We start from the raw sequence: 16,922 nt of genomic DNA, 5'->3' as shown, positions 1-16,922 counted from the left end.
AGCTAAATGATTAATCGTACTATTACTGCTCACGACAGGGTGAGATTATTTGTCCCTATGTTACAGATGAAGGAATGGAGTCTCAAAGAGGTCACAGTACTTGCCCTTGGCCGCCCAGCTAGTAAATGGTACAGCTGAGATTTAAACCCATGCAGCCTCACTGTGTTTCTTTCACACTGGCGGAGCACCTTTAAAAATGCCACCCAGTTTTTGCTCTGCCACAGAAGCCAGCAGAAAGGACTCTGATGCTCTCTAGCCTCTGAGACAGAGGGGAGCAGCACAGCCTAGGGCCAGGTGTGATGGTGGCTCCTGGAATCGAGAGGACACTCAGAGAGACAGACTGGGCTGGGAGAAGGGGCCGTAAAGCATCCCTTTGCATCAGGAGGGTTTCTGCCCTGAGCTGCTGTTCATTCTGCAAACACTAGTCGAATACCCACTGTGTGCCAGGTACAGAGAGTTCTTCTCCACTCTAACCTGGGCAGGCACTAGCTTCCCAGCGTGGGTTTAGGCTTCAGGTGCACACTACTGTGGACCATCTAAGTCACATCTAGAAGAGCTCTGGGGAAATATGACCACTTGGGCAGAAAAGGAAGGAACTAAGAAGGGGTATCTTTGTGTCTGAGGTCTGAAGGAGCGTGTGGGTTCTTGTTCAGGCAAAGAGCAGGATGAGGGGACGTGGGGTGGCAGCAGCCAGAAATGGGGTGGGATAGGGGAGTGCAGAGAGGACGAAACAGGAAGTGAGAGGAGGGGTCCACGGCAGACGTTGGAGAGCAACAAAGAAAAAGATTTATTTCACAACTTTGTCTAGAATGTTAGTGGTAACCAGAGTATCAGGAAAAATGCTGAGAAGTTTGTTGGTGCCTCAGAAGGTTATTTATTGAGGTAGTCTTTCAGGCAAATATTCGCTGCATCTACTCAGTGTCAGATTGTTCTAGATGTTGAGGGGTTGTAAAGACATGCAGGCCTTGGTCCCTCACCTGACACTAAAAAGAAGAAGAAGTGTCCACAAATAACTACAATGCAGGCTCCAGGGCCAGTGTGGAAGGCGGTAGGTAGTCCTTGGCTTATCGTGAGGTATACAAGAGTTCTTGCCCTGAGCAAAGCAGGGGACACCACAGCCTCTGTGGAGGAAGGATTAGGTCAGCCTCAGCCCCGCAGCACTCAGGGCCCAGCTCACTGCCTTCTGCCGATTCATACTTGTGGTTGGACAAACCAGGCCTGCTGGACTGGCACGTCATCAGCTTGCTGAGAGGAGAGTGGAGTTCCAGTGCAACCCTAGCTGCCTGGGGCCTTGGCTTGCTTCTGGGTGTGATATGCTGCATAGCGTTGCTTCTCAGAGCACCAGGACCTGAAGCTATACGTTGGCAGCAGGTATTACTACCTTCAAGATACTGGGAGGAGTAAGACAGGCTTATTTCTTTCTTTATAAAGTTTCTGAACTGCAAAATAGGAAGGTTATTGGGAATCAAATATATTTGAATTTTAGCAAGGCTTCTGACAGAGTATCTCATGATATATTTGACAGCAATAGGGAGAGATGTGGTATTAATATTGATACAGTTGTTATTCATTCATTTGCTATCGGTTCATTCATTCATTTGTTTCTTCCACAAATATTTATTGAACCAGGCATTGTGTTTGGTGCTAGGAATATAATGAGCAAAACCAGAAACAGTTCCTCTTCATGTGGTTGCCTACAGTTTAGTAGAAAAGCAAGATAGTGATCAAGTAATCATACAAAGAAATATAAAACTAGCTATGACAAGTGCTACAAAAGAGAGGTTCATGGTACTTTGAGAGCCCATAACAGGATCAGCCTAAACTGAGATTTGAAGAATGATATAGTAGATTAAAAATAAACACATATTCTTGGCTGCTACTCCTCCCATGAAGAGGTAGAGTCTGATCTCCTCTCTTTGAATCTGGGCTAGCCTGAGTGACCTGTTTGACCATAGAATGCAGTACAAAGGGTATTCTGGGACTTCAAAAGCTAGGTCATAAGAAGCCTTGAAGCTTCTACCTGTCTGTCTTGAGTACGTTTTCTGGAGTTCTGAGCCACCATCCCGAGATGTCCCACTATCCCGAGACCATCATGCTGGAGAGGCCTGTATAGCTGTTTGGGTCAATGGTCCCATCTGGGCCTTCCTCCCATCTCTACCAAGCCACCAGACATATGAATAAAATCTTGGATCTTCTAGATCAGGGGTCAGCAAACTACAGCCTGTAGGCCAAATCTGGCTACCACCTACTTTTATTAATAGTTGTACTGGAACACAGCCATGTCTATTGTAAATTATTATCTATGGCTGCTTTTGCAGTACAATGGAAGAGTCGAACAGCTATGATGGAGACCTCATGGCCTGCAAAGCTGAAAACATTTTCTATGTGGCCTTTCATAGAAAAAACTGCTTGATCCCTGCTCTAGATCAGCACTGTCCAATAAGAATATAAAACAGGCCAGGTGCGGTGGCTCACACTTGTAATCCCAGGACTTTGGAGGCCGAGGCGGGTGGATCACCTCAGGTCAGGAGTTTGAGACCACCCTGGCCATTATGGGGAAACCCCGTCTCTAGTAAAAATACAAAAATTAGTCGGGCGTAGTGGCGGGCACCTGTAATTTCAGCTACTCAGGAGGCTGAGGCAGGAGAATCACTGGAACCTGGGAGGCAGAGGTTGTGATAAGCAGAGATCGCGCCCCTGCACTCTAGCCTGGGCAACAGAGTAAGATTCCATCTCAAAAAAAGAATATAATGCAAGCCACAATTACAAGCCACAGATATAATTTGAAAACTTGTAGTAGTCACATTAAAGAAATTAAAAAGAAATAGGTGACATTAATTTTAATAACATATTTTATGTTATCTAATGTATCTGAAATATTATAATCTCAATGTGTAATCAGAATAAAAATTATTAATGAATATTTTAAATGTTTTTTGGTGGTACCAAATCTTCAATAATCATGTGGGTGTTTTATAGTTACAGCACATCTCAGTTAGAACTGGCTGCATTTCAAGTGATCAGTGTCTACAAAACTGGACAGTGCATCTCCAGATCAGCCCATCCATCAGCTTAATAACATCAGGTGATACCAGTTGATGGCATGAGGAACAGAAAAATCAGCCAAGGCCTGCTCAAATTCCTGACCCCAAACATTGTGAGAGTGGGTAAGGGTTTCCTTGTTCTAAGCTGCTAAGTTTGGGGACAGTTTGTAATGTATCAATAGGCAAACAGAACAGATTGAATAGGTAGGTGCTAAGTAGGTGAAGGGCTTGGGAGTTGACAGGAAGAGTTCTCGGCAAAGGGAACAGCATATGCAAAGGCACTGAGGCAGGAGGGCACGTGAGAGAATGTACGAGGAGGTCCCTGTGGCCAAAATGAAGAGACAAGTGAAAGACAAGGCTGAAGAGGTGAGCAGGGGCCAGATTACACTTGTCTTCTGGGTCAGTTAAAGATTTCGGTCTTTATATGTGAACCATCAAAGAAATTAGAGCTGAGAGTGACATCATCAGATTTGCATTTTGAAAAGATGACCATGGTTTCTGTGTAGCAAATGGATGACAGCGAAGCCAGGACAGATGCAGGAAGACCAATCAGTTGGCTACTGCAGTTGTTTGAGTAAAAGAAGATGGCTGTTTGGTCTGGGATAGTAGCAGGTGAAGAGAGGGAAAAGTGGATAGATCAAGAAATATTTAGAATTATAATTAACAGGATATGGTTATAGATCAATATAGGAAATGAGGACAAAGTATTGTTTGATTTATTCATTTATTCATTTGACTCAGCAACTGCATCATTCTTGTCTAAAAGACTGATCCCACAGTGGATGCTACAAGACTCTGTGTTTTACTATTTCACTTTCACATATTTAGTAAAACTACTAATAAAAGCAACAGAAATCAAACTTATGCTGTGCAGATGGGACAAAATGAGATCGCTCAAAAATTGGTTAGCTGAATTAATATTCATAAAGCCTGAAAAGAGAGACTAATACTAACATGATGAATTTCTTAAGGGTAAGTGTGAGAATCTGTACTTCAGTTTTGAAATAACAACTGTATAAGAGGAATAAGTGGACACAGGAGAAATAGTCTATCCATAGTAAACATAAAAATCACATAAATGTTAGTGTGGTATGGCTAACTAAAATTTCATCCAATCCTAGCGTAGGATTCATTCACTGAACTCTGCTAATCAGACCACATCGCTTGTGGTATCACGTTCTGTGAGGTCAGTTATACTTGAATGACAATGACAAATTCAGTTTATCAAGGGGAAGGGCAGCAAGGTTCACTAGTGAATAATGAAATTATGTTAGATGAAGAACAACTAAAAGGACTACAGTAATGAACCTGCAGAAGAAAAGATTGCAAATATATGCTGGCCATCTGCAAATATTTAAGGGCCCTTCCATGGGAGGATACATACACTGTTGCTGAAGGGCAAGTAGTTCCAATAACTAAAAGTTACAGGGAGCCAGATTTCAGTTCCAGACGATGGAAAACTTTTAATAGAGAGCTACAATCAATGACTGGATTTTCTTGTGAGGTGATAAGCTCCCTGTCACCAGTACTATTCAAACCAAAGTGGGGGTAATAACACAGAAGAGACATTTTAGGAGCGAATCTCGAATTGAGTGGGTGGTTGAACTCATAACTTTTCAGTTCACCGCTAAGATTCTCATTACATTTCCAGGAATAAGGAGAAATAAAGGAGAACATCTGGACACTCCATTGCTCTCACCCTGAGTCAGTTCCTCTCATTTTAACATAGTAGACAATATGGTACATTTAAAGTATCTCTATCCCTGTCTGGGTAGAGTCTGCTGAGCTGGCTACAAGTGACCCAGGGCTTCAGAAGACATGTATAGCAAGCACTCCTACAGCTTGGAAGGGTGGTGTAAAGGTGGTAATAGTTGAGCTGAGCTTTGACAGTGAGTCAGACTTGGTGTCAGAACTGTACCCTGCATGTTAGAACTTGCACGAGTCTATTTCTGTTACAGCAGATGAGGTTCCACCCAGTATTGGTTCTAAGTAATTAAGTCTGCTCATTCTGATACTCCCACTCATGAGGGCTGTCAGCCTAGGCCACTGCACTGTTTAACAGTCTTCCTCTGAGAAATGCTGTCTTCATTTAACAATAACAATTGTTAATTTCCTAGAACTCAACGTGGTAACTATCTTCCTCTGTCCTTGAAAGGCTTTGCAAGCTTCCGATAATTCTTCCCAAGACAGATTCCTGATAATACATAACCCTGCATCCGAGGCATCTGTTTAATGGATCTCAAAGAAATGATGCTTCCGAAAGAACCATTTTTTAGTGTTGATTGAGTTTCACTGGATAAACATTTCAGCCATATTTTTGATACACACATACATGCACACACGTGTAAAAGCATCAAGTATAACCTTGTGTTTGATGCTTTTCATTGGCATAATGTTCTTTGGAAACTTTTTGAGACCCAATCAAATAACATTTTTTAAGGACACATGGAAATGGAGGAGTGATCACGGAATTTTTATAATAAGAAAAGCTGACTGGACTGAAGCAGAGGTTGTCTTTGGACAAATAATGGGAAATTAGTTTCTATAAGTAAAGCAAGGAGCAAGATGGCTTAATAGCACATGAAAAGTCAAATAAGGAATTCATATTTAATTTAACAGAAAATTGGGAGTTTGGAATTAATAATTTGGGAGCAGAAAAATGATGTAATGACAGCTTAAAGAAAATAACCCTGTCAAGAGGTGACGGCTGGTATCAGGGTGGATCAAGAAAGCCAGTATTATAGGCTCATCGACTTGAGATGGTGAGTCTGAAGCAGTAAAGGGGTGGTGGGCATGACGAGTTGTATCTAGAATCGAAACTCTCTGAGTCAAAGCGCACCCTATTTCAAACTACTGATGAATTTGAAAACAATGTTTTTTTTTTTCCTTTTTGCCAAAAAGGTAAGGATCATGCAAAGTTTTACAGTGCTTCTCCTAGTCTGTGCTCATCCACTCGAGGGCTCTGACTGCCAGGAATGAGGCTTACAGAACTCACTAAAAAGGAGCCATGCCCATCCTGGCCCCCTAAGGTAGCCTGATTCTTGTTTTCTCAGAAACAGCATCATGGTCAAAGAGAGGAAGCCAACGTTTCAGGGCCACAACTTGAGGGGCCTTCTCTCCCCATTCTGCGCACCAGTCCTACCCTGCTGCTTGGAATTCCCACATTACTCATTCCTTGGGCTAAGGCATTTTTTGAAAGCCCCTGTTAAAATGCAAATGCTAGCTGGAGGAGAGAGGGTTTTTTTTGTTTGTTTTTAAGCCATTAGGCATTAGGTTCAAGTTAATTTATCTAAAAAGACATGGAACTTAGAAAGGAATCATATCCATCCATGAATAAAGGAGGACCAATAGGGAACGAGATGCTTCCCGGTGTTGAGGTCTCAGGGCCATGATGGGGAGGTGGAAAGTGCTGAAGACACACTTTTCTTCCTCCAAACATATTCAAAATGGCGCCTATTCCCCAAACCTCAGCCCGAGTGTAAGCCAATGTACAGTTCAGAAACAGCGCTGTATAGGAGAGGAGAGGAGAGATAAGGGCCAGTAAAGGGCTGTGTGCCTAGCCTATGGCCCTACCCTTTCTCCCACCCCACAAATACTCTTACCTGCCATGAAAGGTGAATTGCCAGCACTAGAATGGACTGTGGAAAACTGCCCAGGGACCTCTCTGCCACCCTCTGCGCTTGCTTTTGCTCTAGTTTTATCTCTTTGAAGCTTCAATCCCCTGGCCTAGGGACCCCTAACCTCAACTCCCACCTCAATCTGATTTTTGAAACATGGTATTTCAACCTTGATTTTTCTGCTGAAGAATCTGGCTTGGCTCATCTCATCTTTCTCATGTTTTCTCCCCACCCGCCCTAGCCTTGACTCCATAAAATCCCATCCTCACCCCACCCAGGAAGAGGCATATGAAATTGAAGAATAATAGACTAACCAAAATATCAAATGCAAAGGCTTAGTAATTAATCAGCTGATATAGTCACATAGAACGATTTCCTTCCCTTTAAAGCACTATGTAGTCATGTTTAGTGTGATTAAATTAATGTGATTTCCCCACTAGGCTAGAAACCAAGAGTACAGCTTCACCTTATGTCTTTCATGCTACCTGTTAAGTCCCTAGTTCTTGGAATATAGCAAGCACTTAATAAATATATTAGGAACACATAAATAGAGATTTATAAAAGCTTCCATTATACACAGGATAGCTCACATAAATAATATTAATGGTATCTGCAGCAGCAGATATAACACGAACTGCAAGTCTGAGCACATAAATAGACTCATTTTAGTCCAGGGCCTTAGTCCCAAGATTGAGGTTACATGTAAGATAAACAGTTCATCTCCTTCATTATTACAGTTTAAGAGGAGTAGGAAGTTCCCTTTGCCAAAAACTATTTTCACCTGACTCTCCAGAACCTTAAATTACTATTAATGGAGATGATATTTTAAGCCCGTTTGCAAATGCAAATGCAAATATGTTCACAGCATGTGAAACAGTACGTTCAATCACTTGCCTGGGCTCTTTTTTGACCCAAGAATATTTCTTTTTAAATTAGTTCTTGGTCTCTGGTGCCAAGTGGGGCTAATATTGGGATGGGGCACTTGGATGGGAAGAAATATTGGGGAAGGGTCTCTGGACCAGAGAAGGGAAAGGTCAAACAGGAAAGCCAAGTAAGTCCATTGCAGAGAGGCTGCAAGAGGAGGAAATCCCCCTTCTCTGGATTTCCCACTGGCACAGGGGACTCAGGCGGGGCCAGCTGACATCTTTGGACTGCTTCTTCTAGAAGAGAGGCTGCTCAGAGACCCCAGCACCCCAAGGCCAAGGACAGCTGCCAGTTATTTGGTAAGTGGCACCTTCTATTTCCTGCCTATTCTGTCTCTTAGCTCACAAAAAACAGATGAAGGGATCTGGCAGGAAGGGATACATTTTTTGTACTATCCCACCTCCAATGTGGTCAATCTGAGAAGCAAACCTGATGGTCAGAGGTTTTAAGCATGCTCTCTGCAACCCCTTTTACTCATTCCCTGGCCGGCCATTAGCTCATCAGCACCTCTGCCCAGATGCATCTTGCAGCTTTATCTCATGCCACTCCCTAGGCGTCTGAGCCTCCACAAACATACCTGTCACAAATGCCTGTCCACTGCCGCTCCAAAAAGAGACCAGATGCATAAGCACAGCAGCATTCCCAAGGAACACAGAAGCAAGGTAGTAAGAAAAAAACAAAAGGAGTCTTTGCGAGCTCGCCGTACCTCCTAAGGCTCCTTGCAGAGAGGGAAATAATGTCAGGACTGACGGTAGAACTCAAATACAAAAAGGGGAACTGACTAGAGAAACAACACCACAGCCAGGGACAGTGCTCTTGCTTGGTTCCAAATAACTTCTGTCGGCAGGTGGGCATTTCCACTGATGAGAATGACTACAAACGTACCCTCGGAGCGTGAGTGTAAAGCCCTGGGAAACCCCCAAAGGCAGCCCCATCCACAAACATGACAAAGAGGCCTTCCCTGACAGATTCCCAGAGATCCCAGAGTACATACAGCCTTTGAAGCCCATAGGTGAAAATGCAGTTCAGTTCAACAAATGTGGGCAACCATGTGGCAGGCACTGAGTTCCACAGGCTTCAGAAGACAGTCTTCAGTGAGTGAGAGCAGAGAGGCCAGGTGCTTCACTTCTAGCCCTTCCCCCAAATCATTCATTAAGTACACCTCTCCACCCATCCTGTTAGAAGGCAATTGACATACACAACCTTCATTTTCAGATGATCCTAATCTAACCCCAATTGTATGAATCTAGAATGTTTCTGTTACCTTGGTCCACTATTCCCGGTAGTGGGTGGTGCTCTTGAGTTTGGCTACAAGTCACAAGCAGAAGTGGGAAAGGTGTGTAAACGCCCAGCAGATTTCTCCAAACCTAGTGCTTCAGCGGGGACAGGTTTCACTCATATATGATCTTCCCCCAGGTGCATGCCTCCTTTTTCTGCCCTGATCAGGCACCACAAAGTCCTCTGCTCAGTGTGGGGGACATTTACGTGCCTCTGAGGTCTGTGGCACTTGAGCTTAAAAAGAGAGAAGCAGCCCCCTCTGGGCATGCCTCCCTGATCTCTTGGAGGCTAGCTGTGTCCTGTGAAGCAGGAGACATTCAAAGTCGCAAACTGACAGTTTGTTGTTGACAGGGTTGTGGAGGCTCATCCACGCAAAAGCGTGTGGTGCAAGGGAAGGGGTGTGGGTTTGGAACTGGTGGTCCGAGGTCCAGTCCTGGCTTGACCACTGGACCGTGGGCCAGTTATTGAGCATGTTTGAATGTCAGTCTTCTCACTTAAGAAATGTGATTCATAATCACTTTTTGCTGCATTGTTGTGAAAAACAAAGGAGTCTTTGCCTGTAGATAACGTGGCACTGAGTATGCCAAGCAGTTATTTCATCTTCATTACTACTTTCCTATTTTCTTTTCAGACTTTCCCAATTCTTACTTTGACCTTTGCACAAAGATCTCCCTCCCTTCTGTCACTACAGAGGTCTGTAAACAGGTCTGTAAAACCCTTCACCTTTCATCCAGGGCTTCTCAAACCCACAGGGCTCCCCCAGAGTCCAGGGTCTTGACTCACAGGGTCATCACTTCCTCCCAGTCATTCTATGTTCAGACCTTGGAAACTTCATCCTTCATACAGATAGATCCCACCTGGGGTTTTCCTCTGGATTTTACAATCACAATTTTTTTGCTGTTGTTTGAAAGGGTTCATTTGATTTTCTCATTGTAACATATGACCAATTACCCACCTATCAGAGCATAGGGGAAGTAACTCATATTTCACTTAATTTTCATGTTTCCTTCTTTTCCTTGTACTCAGCAGTCCAAATATAAGACAGGCTAAATTGAAAGGCTAGCTGTCAAAATATTTGGAGTAGTATTTCCCAAACTTTCATCATTCTAGCTACTAGTAACACTTCATACTTATGTAAAATCTGTTCCATTATTTATATAGTATTTTTATAACATACTTTAAGTAAATCTATTTAGAAAAAAATCTTTGTGTTAATACTAAATCAGAAAGCAGTATCATTTTCCATAAACAGATCAGTAAAAATAAATATCACAGTGCGCTCTGGAGTCACAGGGACCTGTGTTCAAACCCTGCTCCACTACTTAATGCCTGTGTGTTCTTGGGGCAGTTATTTACCCTCTCTGAGCTTTGGCTTCCTCACAGAAGTAATACTAAATCTCTCATAGGCATGTCATGAGGATTAAATAGAATGGCATATATATGGTGCCTAGCACAGATCCTGGCAATAGTAGGCTCTTAAAAAAAAGAGTTGTTTTACTGTTTTCCCTTCCACAGCACTTCTTTAATCTACTTATTTCAGTTCCTACTTAGAGCAGCCTCCTCCAATGCTGTAACGTAGAAGGATATTAAAAAGAGTAAAGAGAGATGAATGGTGAGGCAGGCAGCAGAAATCAGGGGTGATATGGTGTCATGGAATTCTCTTATTCTCCAACTTAGCTAGAGTTACTAGGCTGTAAGGGACCTCAAAAGTCATCATTCCAGTCTCTCACTCAAGCAAGGACCCCTTCAGTGTCATGACAGATACATGTCTAGCCTGTGTTTTCTTACTTGTCAAGTTGGGAAATTCACTATTTGATAAGAGAGTTAACAGAAGAATGTCTTGTTTATAAATAATCCCCAAACTACTGACACTCACTCCTCTGATCCTTAAGTACCATCTACTTGTCTCTGTCCTGTTTTCTAGAACTACGAGAACATATTATTTTATCCTTTTATATAAACCCTTCCAAATAACTGAAAGCTGATTTTGTAAATTTCCTTAGTAGTCTCTCCTCTTGGCTGAATACTACAGTCCTCAACTGCCCCTCATGCCGATGGTCTCTAGGACCCTCATCCATTGGCAGCTCTGCCGCCAGCACCCTTCTCCCTGAGTCAGTCAACCTACCTCCTAGCAGAGAAGGCTCTCAGGGCAGAACAGGCAGTGAACAAGATCACTTTTGTTAATGAGTCTGAGATTGAATTAGCCTTTCAACAGTTGCAGGGGGTTGCTCACCATGGCTTTTTTTTCACATGTCAAATCAGATCACACCCCCTTGCCCCATCTTGATTGTGTGACAGGCCAGCAGTCAGTCAATCAAAATTCCTCTAACTCCCACATATGTCATCAGAGCCGAGGGTGGAGCGGGGCCAACTGTGATAGTGGTCAACAGCGTTGTCCTTGGCTGACAGGAGGCCGAGCCCAATGGAGAAGATCAGTTCCTTGTGTTTGGTGAGGAGGAAGTTGCTGAGGTTACTTCAGAAAGCTGCTTTCTGTGTGGGCCTACTTCCTCCACTGCCTCATTCTCTGATGTTCTCAGAACTGAAGAGGCCAAGGCTGCAAGGATAAGCAACCAGAGGGGGAGAGGCTACACACAGCAGCTGGTATGTGTGGGTGTGAAAGTTGCCCTCACCAAACTTCACCAGAGATCTACTCCATGTGACAGAGCCAGAAACCCATGGGAGTCTAGAAACCTCTGAACATTTAGCTGAGTTTTCCAAGTTCAGTCATCTGTTTGTTGTTATATGGAAGTGGCCTCCTGTGGCCAGTGGTCAAGTGTAAAAGCACTCTAGGAGGTGGCGCTGATGGGAGTTCTAATATAGAATAGTTTTCACAAATAATTAGAGCAGCATTATTTATTGAAATGTTAATTACTGTTTATTTTCTAAGCTTTCTTGATGCAGAGGTTTGTGCAAGGGGGAAAGCAGAAGAGATACAAGATCAAAGGTTCATCGAGACTTTTGTGAAAGCCCATGGAAGAGATGATGCAGGTGGCTTAGAGGTGAAAGGAGAGGGAGAGAATGCTTTTGAAATGCGAGAAGGGAGGGCAGGGGATGGTTGTATGGGTCCCGCGAGCAGTAGAAACCCAACTAACCCTCTGTCCGTGCTCCCGAGGGGTAGCAACCTCAGGTGTGACGGCTCATACCTAGAAAGGCAGTGTGCTTTGCTCATGGGGCCCAGCCTCAGTAGATATTCTCATTTCCCACTGTGGCATGGGGGCAGGGAGCTGCCGGACTTCACAGGCCACTATGGGCTCAGATAGTAAGGGTGCCAATGGCAACCAGGACGGACTAGGGACTTGAGGTCCTTCCATCATTTTCCAGGTACCAGGTGAACTTCTTGAATTCTGACTGGGCTGCAGGAAAGGAAGGTGACGCCTGCATGACCCAGTTACGGTCTCTTGTTTAACCGGCAGAATGGAGGCTCACAGATGGGATTAAGTTGAGCTAAAGGAAATTTTCAAAGTGATGATTTTTTATGTACTTGGATTCATGGATGGAAATTCATATCCTATACATAATATAATCTATTGGAGAAGGACAGGATTTCACTGTAAACACAGTTCCTGAATTATTCTTAATTTAGAAGTGATGCAGCTCAGGACTGGGTTGTCTTCTTATTCTCAGCCTGCTGCACAATTGCTAATAAAGTAGGATTGTCAGCCACAGCCCCCAGGACTTGACACTCCCCTTTAATTAAACTCTGCTGGGTCCCTAGTTCCCTGACATTACCTGAGAGTGAACATAAGACATTTGCAGTGAATTTTTATGTTTACTGCTACTGTAAATTGTATTTTTAAAACCCTTCCTCCTTAAAGCAGAAACACATATCAACCATTATATGAATAAAAAGACATGCCACAGATTGGGAAAAAATATTTGCAAAAGATATATCTGATAAAGGACTGGTATCCAAAATGCACAAAGAACTCTTATAACTCAAAGATAAAAGAACAAACAGCCCAACTTAATAAGGAGCAAAAGATCTGAACATATACCTCACCAAAGAAGGTGCACGGACGCAAATACGCATATGAAAAGATGGTCAGCATCATATGTCATTACAGAATTGAAAATTAAAACAGTAAGATACCACTACACATCTACTAGAATGGCTAAAATCCAAAAATCTGACAATACCAAATGCTGCCGAGGATGTGGAGCAACAGGAAGCCTCATTCATTGCTGGTAAGAATGCAAAATGGTAAAACCGCTTTGGGAGATAGTTTAGCAGTTTCTTAAAAAACTAAATATACTCTTACCATATGATCCAGCAGTCACACTTCTAGGTATATTTATTCAATTGAATTGAAGACTTATGTCCACACAAAAACCTACACATGAATACACACGAGGTACTTGCCACCAAATGATTTTCAACATTATACAACTTCAGTTATGTATGATATCCTCATGATTAAACACCATCTTAAGAGCATGAGGTAGAATCTAACTAGTCGTGTAGGTCACAACTAAGAAAAATATATGAATATGTATAGCCACTTTTATTCAAAAACTGGAAGCAACTAAGATGCCCCTCAGTTGGTAAAGCTGTGGTATATCCAGACAACGAAATATTTTGTGGTAATAAATGGAAATGAGCCATCAAGATGTGAAAAGACATGGAGAAAACTTAAATGCACATTGCTTAATGAAGATGCCAGTCTGAAAAGGGTACATACTTTATGATTCCAAAGATAGAACATTCTGGAAAAGGCAAAACTGTGGAGACAGTAAAAAGATCAGTGGTTGCCAGGAGTTGGGGAGAGGTGGGAAGGGTGAACAGGCAGAGCACAGGGGATTCTTAGGGCAGTGAAGCTATTCTGTATGATACTATAATGGTGGATGCATTACATTATATGTTTGTCAAAATCCATAGACCTGTACAACCCAAAGAGAGAACCTTAATGTAAATTATGGGCTTTAAATAATAATAACAACGAAGCAGCAACAATGGCTTAATTGTAAGAAATACATCACACTAGTACAAGATGGTAAAAATAGGGGAAATTGTGTGCCACAAAGGGAGTAGATGGGAATTCTTGTACTATCTGCTCAATTTTTTGAAAATCTAAAACTGTTCTAAAAATAAGTAAAGTCTCTTAATTTAAAAAAAAAACACACACACTAACCACATACACGGATTTCTGGTAAAGTAACTAAATTAATAACATGACATTTTTGAGGGCTGCTAGACTAGTGGGAAAGAAAATTAGCATCAATTTCACAGTCCACATGTTCACTTCCCCATGTTGCACCCTTGGAATCAAATGCTAGACATAGAACGTTGTTGCGAAAAGTCTCCTTTTGTATTTCTGCCTTCTATTTTGACACTTTCTGCATTTTTCTGGTGCAGAACCCTAGACTTTTATGTCAATTCCTTAGGTAAATTAAAGAAAAGGCCCCAGTTTTCTAAGGGCCAGATCAATTTTTAAAAATAGCTTTCAGTTCCATGTTTCTGAAGGAACATTCTTAGAAATGTAATGAGTTTCTTGTTTCTTTGAGGGGCGACACAATTGTAACTTGTACTTTAAAAGTAAATTTTACATAGTTAAGCATTAGAAGTTGAGTAGTTTTCTTTGTGTGAGCCAAAAGTTTGCAGTCTTAGCATTTATATCATACCAGTAAGTGACCGAGGTGGGGGGGGCGGACTCTCACTCTCATAACCTCTGTCACGTCCTCCACTTCCATCCTAGGCTGGCTTTTTCTGCCTCCCTAGCTGCCCTGGGGAATCTTCTTTTATTTACTTTCTCATGATGCAAATTCACATCTACCATTCATGCATGCTAAGGAAGAGGCAATGTATATTGTTTTCTTGCATTTAATCAATTTCTGAACCCAGAAACTAGGACCCAGGGACACATTTTTGTCTAGATGTCTTCAAGCGAGAAGTCAGAAAAGCAAGAGACACTAAGAGGTATTTTCAGGATTCCACAAGTGAATGCAAAAGACTGTCTGTCTTTACTATCTCTCAAAATCACATGGTGGCTTCAGCAGCAAAATACACTTATTTGAATTGAAGACTGAATTTGCTTATATTAAAAGGTAGGTTCAGGAGAAAGTTGTCAAAAGGGTAAGCATTAGGGTGTATGCATTTTAGAAAAAGTACCATTGAATTGGGGATAAGTATAGCCTTCAGATGTGCAGTTGCTTTAGCAGAACGGGCAGTGTGGAAGATGAGAAAGATGGGCGCCTGGGTAGAGCTCAGGCTAGTGACAACCGCAGCACATGGGGAACCAGCAACCCCATACCCAGGGTCTAAGTGAGGTCTCTGGTCTGATGGAGACAAGGCAGAGTGGAGTCGAGGTGTGCTGGGGCATGCCCAGAATCAGGAGCTCCTCAGAAGTGTGTGGAGGGGTGTCCATCCCTGGGGGCAGGCCACAGGGGCCAGGGGGGACCTGGACCACAGGATATGGAAGCAAGGCTAAGCCAGAGAAGGACTGTAGTGTGGGAAACTGATGGGCTCACAACTCACCCCGTGGACACGGACACTAAAGACCAGGATCTAGCGGCAAGGCAACATCCAGAGCACCTCTCCTTCATCACCTGTCTGTCGTGTATCTCAACACCTCATGGAAGGGGTTGGCTAAGGTTTCAGAGGTGGTGCCAGGGCTGCATAGGAACTGGCAATCACTATTGACTCTAGTAACACACAAATATGCACATTTTTGATGCTTTACCTTTGTTCCTATCCATCTTCGAATCTCAGTAATATTTCCCATTTTCCAATAACACCTTAAAATTCACAGATGTAATTGCACCATTTGGAATTTCTAGTTTTTTAAAATTTCCTTCATTCAATCAACAAATTCTTAACTAGCTCTGACTGAATGAAGGCCTTGGACTGGTCTTGAGATCCAGGGTGAGCTAAGAAGTGTGGTCCCTGTCCTCCTAGAGACAATAGTTGAATGTAGGAGACCTACACTGACCTAATAAAGTTGAGGTACTTGCCACGAAATGATTTTCAACATTACATAACTTCAGTTATGTATGATATCCTTATGATTAAACACCATCTTAAAAGCATGAGGTAGATTCTAACTAGCTGTGTAGGTCACAACTAAAAAAAATTTCCCCTGGTTTCTTGTCTCAGGAATAGGTTTATCGATATATCTGTTCTCCTTCTGTTCATATTTTAAATGGTTAGGGTGCCTGCATAAACATTTGTCATGGATAACACTGTAGAGAGAACTTCCTGGGGGAAGGACAGTCTAAGTGATTTAACTTCCTTTCCAATTTAATAATTCTGTATTCTAGCTATTCAGTAGGATTTACAATCTAATCTTACAATATCAGGACTTCTTCTGATAGGTTATAAAAAGATGGTCTATTATTTAACAAATAACATAACTATGTAAAATATTTCTAATACCAATGAAATATATACAGCAGCACATTTAAAAATTAAATATCAATAAACTACCAACACCTGTGATGTTACCTTTCAGAACTCAAAGTAGATACCTGATTCCCAAACTTGTTACCTTTTCAATCTTTACCTGAGAATATTAAACCAATATTCAAAAGACTGTGACTCTGAATTTAAGTGGCCTATTTGTCTAAGGGTGTGCATTTACATATTCTGAGAAACTGTCATTTCTTTACAAAGCATATGACATTTGCCATTTTCTTTATAACCTCAGTTAGAAGAAATAAAATGAGGTAATATTCTAAATGTAAAAGTTGCTTGAAGGTTAAGTTCATATTTTTTTTTCTATGCATGCAGGGGGAAGGGATATAATACATAACAAAACTAACACATTTTAACAAATGGCAGCATATTTAAAATTTAAGGAAGCATGAAGATCCGTGAAAGCACCTTATGTAAAATATTTATTTGAGTATAAATTAAATGTACACTACAAAGTAAAATGAAATAGATTGGGGTATATAGAACACAGGCAATATGACTAAACTTGTTAAAAAAAAAAACCAGTGGTTTTCTAAATCAGTGATTTTTTTTTTTTTTTTAAGTTTCCATTTCACAACAGAGGTGGGGACAGGGCACTGCACATTCAAAGACTTACTTCCCTGTGGCATCTTTGTGACCAAGGCACGTAAG

General features: G+C 42.0%; 1 protein-coding gene across 8 annotated transcripts in view; it reads right to left on the bottom strand.

The window, feature by feature from the left end:
* CD86 (CD86 molecule) overlaps positions 1–16,922 on the bottom strand; it is a 62,004-nt gene that overhangs the window by 32,663 nt on the left and 12,419 nt on the right. The window contains exon 1 of one of the 8 annotated variants that reach the window (XM_017954033.3): positions 8,580–12,969. The exons of 3 other annotated variants lie outside the window; for them this stretch is intronic. Coding sequence is in view for 3 of the 5 variants with exons in the window: in XM_031661534.1 (XP_031517394.1) it covers positions 8,163–8,440 (278 nt within the window). In the remaining 2 variants the exon portion in view is untranslated. Of the gene's footprint in view, positions 1–8,162; positions 8,554–8,579; positions 12,970–16,922 lie in introns of those variants that run through there. 4 more of the 8 variants (XM_031661534.1, XM_009200069.4, XM_009200068.4 and 1 more) reach the window with 4 other exon arrangements.

Source organism: Papio anubis, chromosome 2 (genome assembly GCF_008728515.1).
Source record: "Papio anubis isolate 15944 chromosome 2, Panubis1.0, whole genome shotgun sequence".
NCBI classification, from domain to species: Eukaryota; Metazoa; Chordata; class Mammalia; order Primates; family Cercopithecidae; genus Papio; species Papio anubis.
This window is presented reverse-complemented; position numbering and strand designations above follow the sequence as displayed.